The sequence below is a fragment of the Zophobas morio genome, unplaced genomic scaffold (assembly GCF_036711695.1).
Source record: "Zophobas morio isolate AGI-343-1 ecotype UQ-CSIRO unplaced genomic scaffold, CSIRO_AGI_Zmor_V1 ptg000016l, whole genome shotgun sequence".
Lineage (NCBI taxonomy): Eukaryota > Metazoa > Arthropoda > Insecta > Coleoptera > Tenebrionidae > Zophobas > Zophobas morio.
The window spans coordinates 1,683,565-1,706,015 of NW_026972121.1; the positions used below are offsets into that span (position 1 = coordinate 1,683,565).

The 22,451-nt window shown below is 26.0% G+C and overlaps 1 protein-coding gene across 1 annotated transcript in view; it reads right to left on the reverse strand.

Annotated features, from left to right (window-relative positions):
* LOC135129517 (uncharacterized protein) overlaps positions 1-7,206 on the reverse strand; it is a 98,819-nt gene extending 91,613 nt beyond the window's left edge. Inside the window, exon 1 of the mRNA XM_064056682.1 lies at positions 6,717-7,206. Within this exon, the coding sequence (XP_063912752.1) occupies positions 6,717-6,837 (121 nt within the window). The 5' untranslated portion in view covers positions 6,838-7,206. The remainder of the gene's footprint in view (positions 1-6,716) is intronic.
* Positions 7,207-22,451: the final 15,245 nt, after the last annotated feature.

The window sequence follows — 22,451 nt, forward strand, 5'->3', positions numbered from 1 at the left end:
AAATAAAGAAACTGAAAAATAGAAAATAGAGAAATAGACAAACTCAAAAATCGAAAAATTAAAAAAACAGGAGGAACATATCTGGCATTGAAAAATCTAAATACATATTGTAAAATCGAACATTTCAAAGACCGAAAAAATAGACAAACAAAAAATGGACAAATTAAAAATGTAAAGTTAAAATATTTAAAAATTGTAAAATCGAAAAAATGCAAATCAAAAAATTGAAGAAATCTAACACGGAAAAATTGGAAAACAAAATCAAAAGATGTAAAAATCTAGAAATTTGAAAATAGTAAAACTGAAAAATTGAAAATTTTCTAAATTACAAAATTTAAAAAATTGAACACCGAAAGATTTAAAATTGAAACAAGAAAAAACGAAAAATCGAAGGACAAAGTCAAAATTCGAAAACTTGAAAATTACGAAAGACGAAAATATCCACAAATTGAAAATGGAGAAACAAAAAATCGAGGAAAACGAAAATATCTAAAAATTGAAAAAAATTAAATTCAAAAAATATAGAAACTGAAAAATTGAAAAACTGAAAAATTGCCAATTGTAAAATTGTGAAAAATCAAAATATTGAAAGATTTAAAATTTCGAACACAAAAAAAGTTACAAATCGAAAAACTGAAGAAACGGAAAATTGAAAAAAACGATGAACTGAAAAATAAAAAAATCGGCAAATTGCAAAGTTAAAAAAAATAAAAAATGGAAAGATTTTAAATCAAAAACTAGGCCGAAGAAACGAAAAATGGAAAAAAACCAGAAAGAAGAAAGGTAAATTAAAAAATTACAGAAATAAATAAAGGAAAATTTGAAACATTTAAAATCAAAAAAATATAAAAATTTCAAATTGAAATATGTATCGAAAAATTGAAAAATCGAGGAACTGAAAAAATCGAAAAATTTAAAACAGACGGGAATCTAAACCTTGTAAAATCGAAAAATTAAAAAGGCCGAAAAATTAAACTGACAAAAAACGAAAAAAATTGGAAAATATAAAATGAAAATATCTAAAAATTTCAAGTTGAAAAATCGAAAAATTGATGAAACGAAAAATGGAAACATCTAAAAATGGAAAAATTGGAAAAGTTAAAATCAAAAAATCTGAAAATTTGACACTGAAAAATCTAAAAATTGGAAAATAGAAAAACTGAAAAAGCGAAAATTTTCTAAATTATAAATAACTTAAAAATTGAACTGAAAGATTCAAAATTGACACTAGATTGAAGAAACGAAAAATCGAGAAACAGAAAGTCAAAATTCAAAATTACGAAAGACGAAAATACCTAAAAATAAAAAAATGAAGAAACAAAAAGGGATACAATAAAAAATTTTAAAACAAAAAGTTAAAAAATCGATAAACTCAAAGAATAAACAATTGAAAAAATTAAAAACTTACATACAAATTGAACAATCCAAAAATTGAAAAATTTATAAAGTACAAAATTTAAAAAATTGAACACTGAAAAATTTAAAATTCAAACAGAAAAAACGAAAAATCGAAAAACAAAGTCAAAATTCGAAATATTGAAAATTACGAAATACGAAAATATCCACAAATCGATAATGGAGAAACTCAAAAAATCGAGGAAAACAAAAATATATAAAAATAGAAAAATTTTAAATTTGAAAAATTGCCTATTGTAAAATTAGGAAAAATCAAAATATTGAAAGATTTAAAATTTCAAACAGAAAAAAAGTTACAAATCGAAAAACTGAAGAAACGGAAAATTGAAAAAAACGAGGAACTGAAAAATGAAAACAATCGGCAAATTGGAAAGTTAAAAAAAATAAAAATTGAAAAATTTTAAATCAAAAACTAGACCGAAGAAACGAAAAATGGAAAAAGCGAGAATATCTAAAAATCGAAGAAAGATAAATAAAAAAAAATACAGAAATAAATAAAGGAAAACTTGAAACATTTGAAATAAAAAAATATATAAAAATTTCAAATTGAAATATCGAAAAATTGCAAATCGAAAAATTTTGAAAAATCGAGGAACTGAAAAAAATCGAAAAATTTAAAACCGACGGGAATCTAAACCTTGTAAAATCGAAAAATTAAAAACGCCGAACAAAAAATGGAAAACAGTGGAAAATATAAATTGAAAATGTCCAAAAATTTCAAGTTGAAAAATCGAAAAATTGATGAAACGAAAAATAGAAACATCAAAAAATGGAAAAATTGGAAAAATTAAAGTCAAAAAATCTGAAAATTTGAGATCGAAAAAACGAACAAGGAACTTAAAAAACTGAACAACTGAAAGATTTAAAATTGACACTAGATTGAAGAAACGAAAAATCGAGAAACAGAAAGTCAAAATTTGAAAATTGAAAATTGAAAAGACGAAAATATCTAAAAATTGAAAAATCGAAAAATGAAGAAACAAAAAAGGAAATAGTGAAAAATTTGAAACTGAAAAAACTTAAATACCTACAAATTAAAAAATCGAAAAATTGTAAAATAAAAAAAAATGCAAATCGAAAAATTAAAAAATAAAAATTAATTGCAAAATGGGAAAACTGCAAATTAAAAAACTAAAGAAACAAAAAATCGAAAAATTGGAAAATATAATATCAAAATATTTAAAAATTTCAACTTGAAAAATCGAAAAATTGAAGAAACACATACATAATTGAAAGATCTAAAAATGGAAAAATTGAGAAACTGAAAACGCGAAAAATTGCCTATTTGTAAAATTAAAAAATTGAAAACCAGATTGAACATATGAAATATCCAAAAATAAAAAAACTCAAAAATCGAAATATTGAAAAAACGAAGATATCAAAAAATTCAAAATCGGAAAAAATGTAGATCAAAAAACTCAAAGATCGAACAATTGAAAAAACGAAAAACTAAAATTTCTAGTAATTCACAAATCCAGAAATTTAGAATGAAACTCAAAAATCGATAAATCGAGGAAAACGAAAATATCTAAAAATCTAAAAATTGTAAATTCGAAAAATAAAATTGCAAATCGAGAAATTAAAAGATTAAAGAAACGAAAAACTGAAAAATTGAGAACTGAAAAATTGCCAATTGTAAAATTAGGAAAAACCTAAATATAGAAAGGTTTACACTAGATTAAAGAAACAAAAAATGGAAAAATTGAAGAAAATTAAAATCAAAATAATTTAAAATTTTCAAATATAAAAAAAGTTACAAATCGAAAAACTGGAGAAACGAAAAATTAAGAAATCGAGAAATCTGCAAGTTGCAAAGTGAAAAAAAAAAATTGAAAGATTTAAAATTGAAAATTAGACTGAAGAATCGTAAAATGGAAAAATAGAGAAACAAATCAAAAAATTGAAAAAACGAAAATATGTAACAATCAAAGAGAGGCAAATCAAAATATTAAAGAAACAAATACTGCAAAAATTGAAAAATTTAAAATCAAAATATATGAAAATTTCAATTTGAAATATCGAAAAATTACTAGTTGAAAAATCGAAAAAGTACAAATCAAAAAATTGCAGAAATGGAAAGGTGAAAAATCTCGGGCCGATTACATAAACGCAAATCAAATTTAATCTCTGATTAACTCCATAGTAACGATTGTTATTATCATAGTTACAATTGTTCTTAATCAGAGATTAAATTTGATTTGCGTTTATGCAACCGGCCCCTAGAAATTAAAAAATAGAAAAACTGAAAATCGAAAAATTTCTAAATGATAAAATTTTTTAAATTAAAGAAACAAAAAATGGAGAAATTGAAAAATATAAAATCAAAATATCTAAAAATTCGAAAAAATGCAAATCAAAAAACTGAAGGAACCTAACACGGAAAAATTGAAAAACTTAAAATCAAAAGATCTAAAAATTTGAATATGAAAAATCGAAAAATTGAAGAAACGGAAAATCGCAAAATTGAAAACTGAAAAATTGTCCATTGGAAAATTAGGAAAAATCTAAATATTGAAGGTTTACAATTGAACACTAGATTAGAGAAATTAAAAATCTAAAAATTGCCAATCGAAATATTAAAGAAACAAAAAATGGAAAAATTGAAGAAAATTAAAATAAAAAAATCTAAAATTTTCAAATATAAAAAGTTACAAATCGAAAAATTGAAAAATCGATGAACTGAAAAATTAAAAAATCGAGAAATCGGCAAATTGCAAAGTGAAAAAAAATTGAAAGATTTAAAATTGAAAATTAGACTGAAGAAACGAAGAATGGAAAAATAGAGAAACACAAAAATCAAAAAATTGAAAAAAACGAAAATATCTAACAATGGAAGAGAGGCAAATCAAAAAACTAAAGAAACAAATAATCGAAAAATTGAAAAATTTAAAATCAAAATATATAAAAATTTCAGTTTGAAATATCGAAAAATTACCAGTTGAAAAATCGAAAAAGTACAAATCAAAAAATTGCAGAAACGGAAAGTTGAAAAATCTAGAAATTGAAAAATAGAAAAACTGAAAAATCGAAAAATTTCTAAATTATAAAATTTTCAAAATTGAAGAAACAAAAAATGGAGAAATTGCAAATCAAAAAACTAAAGGAACCTAACACGGAAAAATTGAAAGACTTAAAATCAAAAGATCTAAAAATTTTAAGTTGAAAAATCGAAAAATTGAAGAAACGGAAAATTGAAAAGTCTAGAAATTTCCAAATTATAAAATTAAAAATTGAACAACTGAAAGATTCAAAATTGAAACTAGAGATAGAAAGTCAAAATTTGAAATACCGAAAAATACGAAAGACGAAAATGTCTAAAAATTGAAAAATCGAAAGATTGTAAAATAAAAAAATTGCAAATCGAAAAATTAAAGAAATAAATTGAAAAATCTAAAAATTTCAAATTGAAAAGTCAAAAATTAAAAAAACAGAAATTAATTAAAATAAAAATGGAAAAATTGCAAATTAAAAAACTAAAGAAACAAAAAATCTAAAAATGCCAAAATTCTAAAATCAAAAATTGAAAAACGGAAAACTACATTGAAGAAACGGAAGACTGAAAAATCGGGAAACTCAAAAATCGAACAATTGAAAACAATTGAAAAAACGGAAAACTAAAATACGTGAAAATAGAAAAGTCGAAAAATTAAACAAACAAGAAATTGAAAAATCGAAACATTTCAAAATGTATGCAAAAAAGAAAACATTAAAATGGGCTAGTTTACACAAAAGTTTCCGCAACTTCGGAATGTGCAGCTATTTTAAATAACCTAGAAAAATGAAAAAAACTATACTTTTGCAATAACGCTTAAATAAGCGGCAAATTTTATAAATTTGGAAAAAGTAAATGTTAAAACAAATCATTAAAATTCTGAAGCCATGTATTAAGAAACTAGAAAGACAGGAACATTTTCCAAAAGTTATCCAAAAAAAATTGTATACAGAATTTCGAAAATTTTGACGATTTTTTTTATGACATACAACGCATCAAGACAGTCTCAGCAGATAAAGATAAATATTTTAAGGGTTTATTGTTTATATTTTTATCTCTTTATCTTTCTACATTTCCGTTAAAAACTACCTACATGAAATTGCACTTGATCTTCTGTTGATTTGATAAAAATTTATTACTTTACTGTGAAGTGAACAAGTCAACGTTTTCCAAAATAAATTCTACTAGTGAACAAAAATGAAAATTGTTTTAAAATACTATAGCTCTAGTAATTAACTCAAAGCGATTCAAACTAATTACGACTAGAAATCACAACACTAAACTACAATAGCAATAAAATAATAGAAAATCTAATCAGAATAAAATTACTAGAAATTTTTATTGAAACAATTATTGAGTTATTACAAACTTTATATTAAAGTCATTACGATTATACGATTCAAATTATACGGCTTTCTAGTAATTGTTTGCGATGGTTTTTTACTTGACTGAGGCAACAGGACAAAGTTAGCCAGTTTTGAAGTATAGTCATCCGAATTTAACAATATAGGACGGAAATATAAATGGAATAAGTGACGTTTAAAAGTTGGGTTAACTTATTTTATTTTTAAGAAAATAGAAAGTGGTTCGTTTATACGATTTATTATTTCCCTGCTGTTTTACAACCCATTGTCTAACTTAAGTTGGTCTGATTACAGAAAAATTGTAATTAAAATGAGCCACTTCGTACTTGTATTATGTGTTACATAAAAACTGACAGAAAAAACTTGTCCTGATTTTTTGTAAACAAATCATTGATTCATTGGCGGAAATGCGATATAATCTTTCGCGTAACGTATTATAGAATATATAGTGTGTATATAAATATGTATGATACGAAAACAGAAACACAATTTAAATATGAAAATAAGCAAATAACGCAAATTTTAGTTAACATATTTTCCCTTTTCGCGTCTGTTGGCGTCTTCAGAGAGCTTTCTTTTTTAATATAAAAAGATAGAAAATCCACTTTTCGGGCAATTAACCTTCATTTCTAGCTTCCTTATTCGTACCCGTAGAACCGCAAGGTTTCTCTATTGTTTTCTCAAACCCCTTATCTCCACTATCGTAAATAAACACAAGCTAATAATAGAAGTGAAAAAATTTTTAAATGTCTCATGATCGAGATAACATCGGTGGTACCCCGACCCTCAACCCAGTCACCCATCACCACCAATGCACTCCGAACCAACACTTCCTGCAATGGCGTCACAATCACAAATCTCCTTTCCTTTTGAACCGATCACCTTCAAGCCATCAATCGCGAAACGTCCCAGCCAAACCCACCCGCCGCCCACCGCTCACCCACCTGGGTTGCCCAGGAAGTCCTCCCTTTCCAGCAGGGCGCTGGGCGTCTGGAAGCCGTAGGCTGGTAACCAGGAGTTGGTCGCCGCGCCGTCGGGCCAGTCGCTGAAGGCAACATCTTCCATTTTGGAGCGAGTACTCGGTCGGCCAACGGTACCACACAATCGGAACGGCGGTTCAACAAACTACCGGAAAATCACCCGGAGCCGCGATCCGGAAACGTGAAATTCTCGCATCGAATACCACCACGTACGCACTGTTTGGTTGCATTATCGCGTCTAGCGGCTGCCGACACGCACACGATCGATCGCCGATGGCGGGCACCGAAACGTCGTCACCGGTGGCATCTTCAGGGACCCGAATTTGCGGCGAACAATGCGGTTTTCGTGGCGAAACGAGTACGACAACAAGTGGCAGAGGTGGCTGAGTAATATAAACGGGCCACGTGACGCGCGCGACCAATGGGACGGAGAGAGAGATGCTTGGGCGGCTGGTGGTACTGTGCTGGTACTGCTACCTTGCGTGCCTTTGAAGTCGGGTTTACACGCGCGATGGGAGGGGAGGAAGCGGTGCGTACTACCTGGGGCAGGGGCGGATTCAGGGAGAGTGTGTGCAGGCTGTGGTTTAAATTTTAGAATGAGGGGTAGAAACAGTTCACTGATTTACATATCTATAAAACCGGTAAAAACTGGTAAAACTGGTACGACTGGATTTAAAAATTAAAAGTTGGAGGCGGGATCATCGAGTGGTTCCAGTCATAACATTTCGTTGTTATGTTGTTGGTGGCCCAGATTATGGTTCTCATGCAATTAATGTCCGATAAGTTGAGATACTGATATATCCGACAATTATCAAGTGTCGGTAACATTGGCGCTCACTGCATGTCAGTATCTACTAATCAGTGAATGATAAGCAAAACTGTGATATCTATCATACTTTAGAATTTGATTGTAACCCGTTACGTAACAGCCACTTACACACAAAAAATTGAAAAAAGAACTTTGTTTCTTCAGTTTTTCGATTTTCCAAGTTTTCAATCTGCTAGTTTTTTGTTTCTTCAGTTGGAATTGTTCTAATCGTCAATTTAAATTTTTTTAGTTTATCAATCAATTTTTGAATTTTTTGATCTTTTAATTTTTGGTTTCTTCAATTTTTTTGAGTTTTTTGTTTCGATCTGCAGTTTTCTAGTTTTCAATTTAATTATTCGCGCCTTTAAACATGTTTTTGATTTTTCAATTTTTTAAACTGTCTGGTTCTTGTTTCTTCAATTTTTCGAGTTTTCAGATCTTCAATTTTAATTTTTAATTTTTTGTGTATACAAATTTTATATTTTTCAATTTTTCGAACTCTCGATTTCTACTTTCTTCAATTTTTTGATTTGGATTTTTCTAGTTTTCAATTCTAAATTGCAGTTCTTCTGATTTTCAATTTAAAATTTTTCAGTTTGTTAATTTTTTAATTTTTTGTTTTTTTATTTTTCGTCTCTTCAACTTATCGATTTGCAATTTTTCCACAATTTAATTCCAGATTTTTTGTTTTTTCATCCTTTGAATTTTTTTATTTAGTTACTTTTCGTTTCTTCAATTTTTAAATTCTTCAAATTTATTCTATTTTTGAGTTTTTTGTTTTTAGTTTTCAATTGTAATTTGTTTGATTTTTCGTACTTCAGTTTCCAGATTTTTCAGTTTTTAAAATTTTCAGGTTTTTGTTTCTTCAACTTTTGTGTTTTTTCAAATTTTAGATTTTTAACTTCATCGATCTCTCAGTTTCTTTTCTCCAATTTCCTCCTTCAGTTTCAATCAAATCTTTAGATCTTTCAACTTTTGACTTTTTCGAGTTTTTTTTTTCAATTCTTGGAATTTCAATTTTTTCAATTTTTCGACCGCTCACTTTCTGTTTTCATCAATTTTTTGATTTTCATTGTTTCTAGTTTTTCAACCTTCTAATTTTTTTTAATTTTTCGATGATCTTTTTCGATTTTTGCTATTTTTCAAAAATTCATTTTCAAATTTTTTGATTTTTCAACCTTTGCATTTTTGATTTTTTTAATTTGAGTTTCTTCAAATTTTAGTTTCAATTTATGGATCTCTCACTTTTTGCTTTTTTCAACTTTTGGATTTGCAATTTTTTTAGTTTTCGATTTCAAATGTTTATAATTTTCAACTTTTGAATTTGTATTTCTTCAGTTCTTCGATTTTTCAGATTTTCAGTTTAGATTCTTAATTTTTCTAGTTTTCAGATTCCGCTTTCTTCAATTTTTTGATTTACATTTTTATAGTTTTCGATTTAATGATTCCCCCTTTGAACATTTTTTTGATTTTTCAATTTTTTAAACTTTTTGGTTCTTGTTTCTTCAATTTTTCGAATTTTCAGGTTTAAATTTTCCAACTTTTTGATTTTTCTGTTGCTTTTTTTTGATTTTTTATTTTGAGTTTCTTCAAATTTTAGATTTTTCAATTTATCGATCTCTCAGTTTCTCCTTGCTTCAACTTTTTGAATTCGCAATTAAATTCCAGATTTCTTGTTTTTTCAACCTTTGAATTTTTTGATTTAGTTACTTTTCGTGTCTTTAATTTTTAAATTCTTCAACTTTTCGATTTTTTGAATTTTTTGTTTCGATTTGCAGTTTTCTAGTTTTCAACTTAATTTTTCGTTTCTTAATTTTTTTTATTTTCAATTTTTTAAACTTTTAGGTTTTTGTTTCTTCAATTTTTCGAATTTTCGGGTTTAAATTTTCCAACTTTAGATTTTTCAATTTGTCGATCTCTCAGTTTCCGCTTTCTTCAACTTTTTGGTTTTGCAATTTTTTCAGTTTTCGATTTCAAATGTTTATATTTTTCAATTTTTGAATTTTTGTATCTTCAATTCTTCGGTTTTTCAAATCCTCATTTTTTTTGTTTTTACAAATTTTAGATTTTTTTATTTTTCGGCCTCTCAGATTCTGCTTTCTTCAATTATTTGATTTGCACTTTTTCGAGTTTTCAATTTTAAATTGCGAACTCTCGGTTTTCTACTTTCTTCAATTTTTTGATTTGTATTTTTTCTAGTTTTCAGTTTTAAGTTGCAGTTCTTCTGATTTTCAATTTAAAATTTTTCAGTTTTTTAATTTTTGCATTTTTTGTTTTTTTTTTGTTTTTAATTTTCGTTTCTTCAACTTATCGATTTACAATTCTTCTACAATTTAATTCCAGATTTTTTGTTTTTCAACTTTTGAATTTTTTGATTTAGTTACTTTCCGTTTCTTCAATTTTTAAATTCTTCAAGTTTTCGATTTTTTGGGTTTGTTGTTTCGATCTGCAGTCTTCTAGTTTTCAATTTAATTTTTCATTTCTTAATTTTTTTGATTTTTGAATTTTTTAAACTTTCAGGTTTTTGTTTCTTCAATTTGTCGAGTTTTCGGGTTTAAATTTTCCTACTTTGGATTTTTCAATTTGTCGATTTCTCAGTTTCCGCTTTCTTCAACTTTTTGGTTTTGCAATTTTTCCACTTTTCGATTTAAAATTTTTCAGTTTTTCAACCTTTGAATTTTTTATTTACTTTTCGTTTCTTCAAATTTAATCGATTTTTGAGTTTTTTTGTTTCGACTTGCAAATTTTTTAGTTTTCAGTTTGAATTTGTTTGATATTTCGTAGTTCAATTTCCAGATTTTTCAATTTTTAAAATTTTCAGATTTTTGTTTCTTCAACTTTTCGAGTATTGAAGTTTCAACTTAAATTTTCCAATTTTCCGATATTTCAAATTTTTCAATTTATTGATCTCAGTTTGTTTTCTTCAACTTTCTTCTTCAGTTCCAAATCCTTAGATTTTTCAACTTTTGACTTCGAATTTTTAATTTTTTGTTTACGAATTTTAGATTTTTCAATTTTTCGACCTCTCACTTTCCACTTTTTTCAACTTTTGACATTTTTGATTTATTTAATTTTCGTTTCTTCAATTTTCAAATTCTTCAAATTGTCGATTTTTAAGTTTTTGTTTCGATGTGCAATTTTTCTAGTTTTCAGTTTAAATTTTTATTATTTTTCGTTCCTCAACTCTTAGATTTTTATTTTTCAAATTTCCAGGTTTTTGTTTCTTCAATCCTCCGATTCTTCGATTTTTGTAATTTTTCGTTTCTTCAACTTTTCGATTTGCAATTTTTCAAGTATTCAGTTTCAGATTTTTTGTTTCAACCTTTGAATTTTTTGATTTATTTTCTTTTCATTTCTTCAATTTTTAAATTCTTCAAATTTTCGATTTTTCATTTTTTGTTTCTATTTACAAATTTTCTAGTTTTCAGTTCAAAATTTTTTTATTTTTCCTTTCTCAATTTTTAGATTTTTGAATTTTGTAAAGTTTTAGGTTATTGCTTCTTCGATTTTTAATTTTTTGTTTTTATAAATTTTAGGCTTTTTAAGTTTTCTACCTCTCAGATTCTGCTTTCTCCAATTTTTTGATTTACATTTGTTCTAGTTTTCAATTTTAAATTGCAATTTTTCTGAATTTCAATTTAAAATTTTTCAGGTTTTCAACTTTTGAATTTCTCGATTTTTTAATTTTTCATTTTTTCACCTTTTTGCAATTTTTTAAGAATTCAATTTCAGATTTTTTTCATTTTTCAACCTTTGAATTTTTTTATTTATTTACTTTTCGTTTCTTCAGTTTTTAAATTCTCCAAATTTTCGATTTTGAAGTTTCTGGTTTCGATTTGCAATTTTTCTAGTTTTAAATTTAAATTTGTTTGATTTTTCGTTCTTCAGTTTTCAGATTTTTCAATTTTTTAAATCTTCAGGGTTTTGTTCCTTCAATTTTCGAAGTTTGAAGTTTAAATTATCCAATTTTTCGGTCTTTCAATTTTTTTCTTTTTTTGATTTTTTTAAATTTGAGTTTCTTCAAATTTTGGATTTTTCAATTTATCGATCTTTCAGTTCTTTATTCAATTTTTTTTAATTTTCATTTTGCTAATTTTCAAGTTAAACTTTTTCAGTATTTCAACTTTTGAATTTTTTGAATTTTTAATTCATTTCCTCAATTTTTCGATTTTTGAGTTTCCCGATTTTTTATTTTTCGATTCATCGGTATTGCGTTTCTTCAATTTGTCTCTTACAATTTTTCTACTTTTGAATTTAAAACGTTTCAATTTTTCGATATTTCAACTTTTTTTAACTTTTTCTTCAGTTTTCCATTTTCCAATTTTCTGATTTTTCAATTTTTTCATTTTGTGATTTTTTATTGTGAGTTTCTTCAATTCTTAGATTTTTCAATTTATCGATTTCTCAGTTTCTGCTTTCTTCAATTTTTTGGATTTTTCAGTATTTCAACTTTTGAATTGTTCGACTATTCTTTTCGATTTTAGAAATTTTTCAAGAATTCATTTTAAATTTTTTTGATTTTTCAACCTTTGACATTTTTTATTTACTTCTCAATTTTTTAATTCTTCAAATTTTCGATTTTTCAGTTTTTTGTTTCGATTTACAATTTGATTTTTTTTATTTTTCGTTCCTCAACTTTTAGATTTTTCAAATTTTCAACCTTTCAAGTTTTTGTTTCTTCAACTTCTCTAGTTAAAGTTTAAATTGTCTCATTTTCCGATCTTCCGAATTTTTTAAATTTTTGATTTTTTTTTTGTTGAATTTTCCCAAACTTTAAATTTTTCAGATTATCGACCTCTCAGTTTGATTTCTTCAACGTTTTAGATATGCAATACTTCTAGTTTTCGAATTCAGATACATATTTAGATTTTTCAGCTTTTGAATTTTTCGATTTTTTTTCCATTCTTCGATATTTCAAATTTTCAGTTTTGATTTTTAATTTTTTGTTTTAACAAATTTTAAATTTTAAATTTTTTGATTTTTTAATTTTTCAGTTCTTCAGTTTTTCGATTTTGCAATTTTTCAATTTTCTAGTGTTTTGTTCATTTTTTCAAGTTGCTTGTTTTTCATTATTTCAACTTTTAAATTTTTCGATGGTCTTTTTCGATTTTTGCAATTTTTAAAACTTTCAGGTTTTTGTTTCTATAATAATAATAATAATAATAATAATAATAATTTTCCAATGTTTCCATTTTTTTAATATTTTGTTTTGAGTTTTTTCAAATTTTAAACTTTTTGATTTTTTAATTTTTCGTTTCATCAGTTTTTCGATTTTTCAAATTGTAGTCCTGCTAATCTTCAAGTTAAAATTTTTCAGTATTTCAACTTCACAATTTTTTTGATTTTTTCATTCTTTGTTTCCTCAGTTTTTCGATTTTTCATCTTTTGAATTTTTTGGGTTTTTAATTTTCCGTTTCTTCAACGTTTCGATTGCAGTTTTTCAAGAATTCGATTTCGGATTTTTTATTTTTCAACCTTTGAATTTTTTCCTTTATTTACTTTTCGTTTCTTCAATTTTTAAATTCTTCAAATTTTTTATTTTTGTTTCGACTTGCAATTTTTCTAGTTTTGATTTTAAAATTTCTTCATTTTTCGTTCTTCAACTTTTTGGATTCGCAATTTTTCAAGAATTCAGTTTCAGATTTTTTATGTTTCAACCTTTGAATTTTTTGATTTATTTCCTTTTCGTTTCTTCAATTTTTAAATTCTTCCAATTTTCGATTGTTTATTTTTTGTTTCTGTTTACAAATTTTCTAGTTCTCAGTTCAAAATGTTTTTATTTTTCCTTTCTCAATTTTTAGATTATCCAATTTTTTAAAGTTCGATTGCTTCTTCGATTTTTAATTTTTTCTTTTTACAAAAAAGTTCGATTGCTCCTTCGATTTTTAATTTTTTCTTTTTACAAATTTTAGATTTTTCAATTTATCGATCTCCCAGTTTCTGCTTTCTTCAACTTTTGGATTTGCAATTTTTCTAGTTTTCGATTTCAAATGTTCATAATTTTCAACTTTTGAATTTGAATTTCTCCAATTCTTCGATTTTTCAGATTTTCAGTTTAGATTTTTAAGTTTTCTACTTTTCAGATTCTTATTTCTTCAATTTTTTGTTTCATCAGTTTTTCGATTTTTCAATCTTCTGGTTTTTTGTTCAATTTTTCAAATTGCAGTTCTGCTAATCTTCAAGTTAAAATTTTTCAGTGTTTCAACTTCACAATTTTTTTGTTTTTTTAATTTTTTGTTTCCTCAGTTTTTCGATTTTTCATCTTTTGAATTTTTTGGGTTTTTAATTTTCTGTTTCTTCAGCGTTTCGACTGCAGTTTTTCAAGAATTCGATTCAGATTTTTGATTTTTCAACCATTGAATTTTTTGCTTTATTTATTTTTCGTTTCTTCAAAGTTTTAAGTTTCTGGTTTCGATTTGCAATTTTTATAGTTTTAAATTTAAATTTGTTTGATTTTTCGTTCTTCAGTTTTCAGATTTTTCAATTTTTTAAATTTTCAGGTTTTTGTTCTTTCAATTTTCGAGTTTTGAAGTTTAAATTTTCCAATTTTTCGATCTTTTAATTTTTTTCATTTTTTGATTTTTTTAATTTGAGTTTCTTCAAATTTTAGATGTTTCAATTTATCGATCTCTCAGTTTCTGCTTTCTTCAACTTTTGGATTTGCAATTTTTCTAATTTTTGGATTTTAAATGTTTATATTTTTCAACTTCTGAATTTGTATTTCTTCAATTCTTCGATTTTTCAGATTTTCAGTTTAGATTTTAAATTTTCCAATTTTTCGATCTTTCAATTTTTGTCATTTTTTGATTTTTTTTATTTTGAGTTTCTTCAAATTTTAGATTTTTCAGTTTATGGATCTCCCAGTTTCTGCTTTCTTCAACTTTTGAATTTGTATTTCTTCAATTCTTCAATTTTTCAGATTTTCAATTTAGATTTTTAATTTTTCTATTTTTCAGATTCTGCTATCTTCAATTTTTTGATTTGTATTTTTTAGTTTTCGCTTTCAACTTTTCCGTTTTTCAACTTTGAAACTTTTTGTTTCCTCAGTTTTTCGATTTTTCATCTTTTGAATTTTTTGGGTTTTTAACGTTTCGACAGTTTTTCAAGAATTTGATTTCAGATTTTTTTTTATTTTTCGTTCTTCAACATTTAGATTTTTCAGATTTTCAAACTTTCAGGTTTTTGTTTCTTCAACTTCTCGAGTTTTCAAGTTTAAATTGTCTAATTTTCCGATTTTCCGATTTTTTTTAATTTTTGTGTTTTTTGTTCAATTTTAAATCTTTCGACTATCCTTTTCGACTTTGCAATTTTTCAAGAATTCAGTTTAAATTTTTGGTTTATTTACTTTTCGTTTTTTCAATTTTTAAATTCTTTAAATTTTCGATTTTTGAGTTTTTTGTTTCGATGTGCAATTTTTTTAGTTTTTACGTTTTAGTTTTTTTCATTTTTCGTTCCTCAATTTTTAGATTTTTCAATTTTTAAAACTTTCGGGTTTTTCTTTCTTAATTAAACTTCTCGAGTTTTGAAGTTTATTTTTTCCAATTTTCCGACGTTTCAATTTTTTTAATTTTTTAGCTTTTTGTTTTGAGTTTCTTCAAATTTTAGATTTTTCAGTTTATCGCTCTCAGTTTCTGCTTTCTTCAACTTTCTGGATTTGCAATTTTTCCAATTTTCGATTTCAAATATTTAGTTTTTTAATTTTTGAATTTTCGAACTTTTAATTTTTTGTTTCTTCAAGTCTTCGATTTTTCAGATTTTCAGTTTAGATTTTTAATTTTTTGTTTTTACAAATTTTAAACTTTTTGCTTTTTAAATTTTTCGTTTCATCAGTTTTTCGATTTTTCAAATTGTAGTTCTGCTAATCTTCAAGTTAAAATTTTTCAGTATTTCAACTTCACACTTTTTTTTTTATTTTTTAATTCTTTGTTTCTTCAATTTTTGAATTCTTCAAATTTTCGATTTTTGTTTCGACTTGCAATTTTTCTAGTTTTGATGTTAAAATGTCTTCATTTTTCGTTCTTCAACTTTTTGGATTTGCAATTTTTCTAGTTTCGAATTTCAAATGTTTTTTCGTTTTTCGATTTTTTGATTCTTCATTTCCTCAATTTTTCGACTTTCCAACTTTTTAATTTCTAGATGATATTTTTCGAATTTTGAAGTTCTAGATTTTGAATTTTTCAATTGCTCAATATTTTGTTTCTTCAATTTTTCCATTGCAATTTTTCGATTTTTCAAAATGAGTTTTTCAATTTTTCGATTTTTTAACCTTTCGTTTCTTCACTTTTCGATTTTTAAATTTTCAATTTTCCGGTTTTAAATTTGTCGATTTTTCCGACTTTAATGTATTCCATTTTTCGATTTTTAAGTTTCTGGTTTCAATTTGCAATTTTTCTAGTTTTAAATTTAAATTTGTTTCATTTTTCGTTCTTCAGTTTTCAGATTTTTCCATTTTTTAAATTTTCAGGTTTTTGTTCCTTCGATTTTCGAGTTTAGAAGTTTAAATTTTCCAATTTTTCGATGTTTCAATTTTGTTCGTTTTTTGATTTTTTTTATTTTGAATTTCTTCAAATTTTAGATTTTTCAATTTATGGATCTCTCAGTTTCTGCTTTCTTCAACTTTTGGATTTACAATTTTTCTAGTTTTCGATTTCAAATGTTTATAATTTTCAACTTTTGAATTTGTAATTTTTCTATTTTTCAGATTCTGCTTTCTTCAATTTTTTGATTTGCATTTTTAGTTTACGATTTCAACTTTTCCGTTTTTCAACTTTTAAACTTTTGATTTTTTAATTTTTCGTTTCATCAGTTTTTCGATTTTTCAATCTTCTGGTTTTTTGTTCAATTTTTCAAATTGCAGTTCTGCTAATCTTCAAATTAAAATTTTTCAGTATTTCAACTTAACAATTTTTTTGATTTTTTAATTTTTTGTTTCCTCAGTTTTTCGATTTTTCATCTTTTGAATTTTTTGGGTTATTAATTTTTCGTTTCTTTAACGTTTCGATTGCAATTTTTCAAGAATTCAATTTCAGATTTTTTATTTTTTAATTTTTTGCTTTATTTACTTTTCGTTTCTTCAATTTTCAAATTCTTCAAAGTTTCGATTTTTGTTGCGATTTGCGATGTTTCTAATTTTGATTTTAAAATTTCTTGATTTTTCGTTCTTCAATTTTTCGAGTTTCCAAGTTTTCAATTTTTTCATTTTTTGATTTTTTATTTTGATTTGAGTTTGTTCAAATTTTAGATTTTTCGATTTATTGATCATCTCTCAGTTTCTAATTTTGAAGTTCTAGATTTTTAATTTTTCAATTGTTCAATGTCGTTTCTTCAGTTTTTTCATTGCAATTTTTCGAGTTTTTTACCTTTCGTTTCTTCACTTTTAGATTATTCAATTTGTCGTTTTTTAAATTTTAAATTTTCCGATTTTAAATTTTTAGATTTTTCCGACTTTAACGTATTCCACTTTTCGATTTTTTAGTCTTCCGATTTTTATTTCGTCATTTTTCTATCTTACGATTTTTTGATTTGCAAAGTTTTTTCACGTTTTCATTTTAGAATTTCTCAAATTTAAATTATACAATTTTTTGACTTCATAGTTTTCGTTTTTTTTTTTTAGATTTTTGACTCTGTTGATTTTAATTATTTCGGAATTTTTGATTTTTTCGATTTTTCAATGTTTTGGTTCTTCAGTTTTCTGTTTCACAAGGAAAATTAAAAAAAATCAAAAAACTCATGTTATTTTTTACAACTCTCGGTTTCGCCTCGTATTTATTTGGAATATTCATATTTTATTTACAGGGTGGTTTATTTGAAAAAAACTGGCACTCTGTATATCAAAACCGAATTTTATTATTTTTAATAAAAAATTCCATTGGTAAAATATTTCAAAATAATTGGAATAACTTCGCAACGTCGGAATACATATATAAAAATATATAGGGAATTCCATTTGAAACACCAAGTTGTGTGTTACCTCTTAAAATAAAAACACTCTGTATACTTGAAAAAATTTTGATATGTATATTATTATACATATTTATTATTATGATTTATCAGTGTATTCATTGTTTTCATAATTACGTGCACAGGGTGACTTAAAAAACGAGAAACTTAAAAATCGAAAAAAATTATGAACGCAGCGCAGGTTGTTTATGCGACTTTCGCGGGATCACCAAGTACCAAAAATAAAAAAATCTCACTTCGTATATAACATTAATTATACTTAATCTCCATAAAACATCTTATCACAGGAGAGAACCACAATTGTAAAAAAACATCAAAGTAGATTAGTTTATCAGTTAGAGATGACATAAACTGATAACTAGATATCAGCTGATTTCGATCATGGGGGCAACCACTGATAGCTACTCCTTGCAACAATCGATTCCTATTTGCGCAACAAGATGTCAAACGTCCTTGACACACCCCCCAAAATACCTAAATTTTTTAAAAAGGTCAAAACCAGCCCACAAATTACATCATACGAGAGATCGCATGTCGAAAATTAATCCTCATTACGGAAATCACGGTTAATCCAATTACATCGATCGATCGACGCAAACTTCAGTTCGTTTCAGCCACAATGGCCAACAACAAATTCCGCATTAAACGTAGAAACGAAATAAAAATTTCGACAAAAATAAAAATCAATTTTTAGAGGACCCGTTTTGGCAACTACGGGACACAATCCGACTTTGGGGACAAAGAAAAAAACTGATAACTGTATGTCTAGCAATCACAGTTATAAAAATCTTCGGCTTTGTCCCTAGAACAATTTTTATTTTACAATCTCTCAACAACTTGGACGTTCTTCTTGAAGTTTCAGCGACTTACTCGATCCCACTTTTGGTAAATCTGGACACAAATCGATCGATTTTAGAGTTTAGGTTTGCAGGCTATAGTTAAGATGGTTTTCGTCCTATTTAAACACAAAAATGTGCGATTTTTGTTTAATGTCGTTGCGGAAGATTTTTGGGATGTGAGTATAGCGGGAAAACAACTGGAAACGTATTTGAAAAATCGCTACAAACTTGTCAACTATTTTCTCCTCGCACATTTAACCACCAGTATTTTTTACGTTATTTTGCATTTGTTGTTTGCCGAAGTGTCCATTCCGGAAGGTCGAACAAGATGGTTACCCACCCTCATCGCTTTACCGTGGAACCAAGACGATAGTCCGCTACACGAAATTTTGCTTGTTATTTTGACCTGGAATATGTTTATGTCGGTTTTTGGAAACGCAATTTTTGATTTTTTTTTCGTTTATGCGTGTCAGCATTTAGGTGGTCAGTTCATGCTTTTGAAGGGAATGCTGGGAAAATTGGATCGTGGGCTAATGGAACACTGCGGGGATGTGGAAAAGTTTAAGTCTGCGAAATTTCAGAGGGGGATTCAGGCGAGAATGGCCACTTGTGTGAAACACCACAACTTGCTTTTAAGGTAATAAATAGAAATACACCACATAAAAAATTTAACGTCACAGAGAATCGACATAAACTGAAACGTGTGTCGTAAAAAGAGGAACGTTATACGATATACCGTTACTTGCAGTTAGTTCGATTTACATTAAATGGAAGAGAATGCGGGGAAAATTACAACGAATTAATTCTACTGCCTATTCTTTCTTTGTTTGGTAATGTTCAATCGTATTTTATAGTTCTTGAGTTACAATCCAGGATTCAGATTATGTACCGTTTGTGTTTGAGTAACAAAGGTGTAATTATTATGGCTCGTTTAAATAAGTTTACTGTTAATGGTTGGTATGCATTAAACGAGGTCTATATGTTTGATGTAAAAACGTTAATAGCATTATTTTAATCTCACGTTTGTGTTGTGTTATGTAGGTGTGTATTTGTGGTTTATGAATCCGCCTTGATTTTTTTTGTCGTCATTACGCATTTTCGGGTCGATCGTCACCAAAATGCTTACTGTTTTAACGAAAAATGTGTTTTTTGATCGAGGTAACGTCGAGTTTATCAAATACGTGCGAGGCGAGGTCGAGGGTTGCGGTTCAACGCGGAACCAGAATTCTAAAAATCGAAAAGTCGGGAAATTTTAAAAATTCAAAAATCTGAAAATTAAGCAATCGAAAAATCGAAACATCAAGAATATTAAAAATTGATAAATCAAAAGAATTAAAAGCAGAGAAATTGAAAAATCGAAAAACCAAAATTTGAAAAATCGAAAGATCGAGACATCAAAAAACTGAAAAATCTAGAATTTAAAAATTTGAAAAATTGAAATTTCGAAGAACTGAAAAATCGCTAAATTTAAAAATTGAAATATCAAAAAACTGAGAAATCTGGACATCTAAAAGTTGAAAATCGAAAATTCAAAGAATCGAAAAATAAAAAAAATCAAAAATCTGAAAAATTATAAAAACAGCAAATCGAGAAATTTAAAAATCGGGAAATTGAACAATAGAAAAGTCCCCATAAATCGAGAATACGAAAAATTGAAAAATCGAAACATTTAAAAACCTGAAAATTGAAAAACAAAAAATTTTAAATATCGAAAAATTCAAAAATCGTAAAAAGTATGAAATGGAGAAATCGAAAAACCGAAACAAGGAAAAAGTAAGATATCTAAAAGATGAAAAATCAAGAAATCAAAAAATCGAAACATTGAAAACTGAAAAATCGAGAAGTCCAGAATCCAAACAATCGAGAAGGCGAAAAATAAAAAAAATTGTAAGCCGAAATATCGAGAAATCGAAAAATCTAAAATTTAGAAACCTGAAAAAAATGTTTAAATTTTTGACGTTTCTAAATCAAAAAATTGGAGAATCAGGAGAATGAAGAATCGAAAAATTAAACAGCCCGAAATTAAAAATCGAAAAATTGAAAAATCTGAAAACGCAACATTGAGAAGTAGGTAAAGTGAAAAATCAAGAAATCGAAAAGTCGAAAAATTGAAAAATTGAAAAATCAAAATCCCGAAAAATCGAAAAGTTGAATAACTAAAAACCGAGAACTCGATTAATAATCAGAAAACTGAGAAAACGAAAAATTAACATTTTGAAAAATTGAGATAAAAAAATTGAAGAATCGAAAAATAAAAAATCGGAAATCCAAACATCAAAAAAATTGAAATTGAAACATCTAAAAGTTCAAAATGTAATAAATACAGAAAACGGAATATTGAGAAATCCCAAAAGAGAAACATCCAAAAAGTGAGAAATCAAGAAATCGAATTGTTGAAAAATCGAAAGTTTAAAGAATCGAAAAATAAAAAAAATCAAAAATCTGAAAAATTCTAAAAACAGCTAATCGAGAAATTGAAAATTCCAAAATTTAAAACATCCGTAAATCGAAAAATTGAAAAATTTAAAAATCGGGAAATTGAACAACAGAAAAATCTCCGTAAATCGAGAATACGAAAAATTGAAAACTCGAAAAATTTAAAATTTAGAAACCCGAAAAAGTGTTTTAATTTTTGACGTTTCTAAATCAAAAAGGTGGAGAGTCAGGAGAATGAAGAATCGAAAAATTCAACGATCTAAAATTTATTATACATTATTATTTTAATAATCGAAAAATTGAAAAATCTGTAAACGAAACATCGAGAAGTCAAAAAGTCGAAAAATCGAAAAATTGAAAAATCAAAATCGTGAAAAATTGAATAACTGAAAACCGAGAACTCGTTTAGGTAATAATCAAAAGATCGAGACACCGTAACATCAGAGAACTGAAATAACGAAAAATTAACATTTTGAAAAATTGGGATCAAAAAATTGAAGAATCGAAAAATAAAAAATCGGAAGTCCAAACATCAAAAAAATTGAAATTGAAACATCTAAAAGTTCAAAATGTAATAAATAGAGAAAACGGAATATTGAGAAGTCCTAAAACAGAAACATCCAAAAAGTGAGAATTCAAGACATCGAAATCTTGAAAAATAGAAAATTTTAAAATCGGGAAATTGAGCAATAGAAAAATTTCCGTAAATCGAGAATACGAAAAAATTGAAAAGTCGAAAAATTTAAAATTTAGAAACCTGAAAAAAGTGTTTCAATTTTTGACGTTTCTAAATCAAAAACTTGGAGAATCAGGAGAATGAAAAATCGAAAAATTAAAAAAGCTCGAAAAATTGAAAAGTCGAGACATTAAACCATCAAAAAATCGAAAAATTTAACGATCTAAAATTTATTATACATTATTTAATAATCGAAAAATTGAAAAATCTGAAAACGAGAAGTCGATAAAGTGAAAAATCGAAAAATTGAATAATTGAAAACCGAGAACTCGATTAATAATAATCAAAAGATCGAGGCACCGTAAAAATTGAGATGAAAAAATTGAAGAATCGAAAAATGAAAAATCGGGAAAATTGAAATTGAAATATCTAAAAAATTCAAAATCGTCCAAAAACAGAAACATCCAAAAACTGAGAAATCAAGAAATCGAAATGTTGAAAAATCGAAAATTTAAAATATCAAAGAATTGAAAAATCCAAAATTTATAAAGTTGATAAATCAAAAAATTGAAAAACCGGTGAATTGAAAAATTAAAAAATCGAAAAATTTACAAACCGAAAAATTGAAAATTAAAAAAATTTCAATATCTGAAATTTTGAAATCAAAAAATTGAAAAATCGAAAAACTGAAGAATCGAAATATTGAAAAATCCCAAAACGGAGACAACGAAAAATTGAGAAATCAAAAAGTGAAAAACGAAAAATCAAAAATCGAAAGTTTAAAAAAGTCAGAAATTGAAGAATCAATGCCTGGATCTAAAAATCTAAAAATTGAAGAATTGAAAAATTGAAAAATCAAAGAGTCGAGAAATCGAAACTTTGAAAAATCGAGAAATCGAGAAACAAAAAAATAAAAAATTTGAAAGTCGAGATACCGAAAAATCGAGGAATAGAAAAATTAGAAATGTCAACAAAGTGTT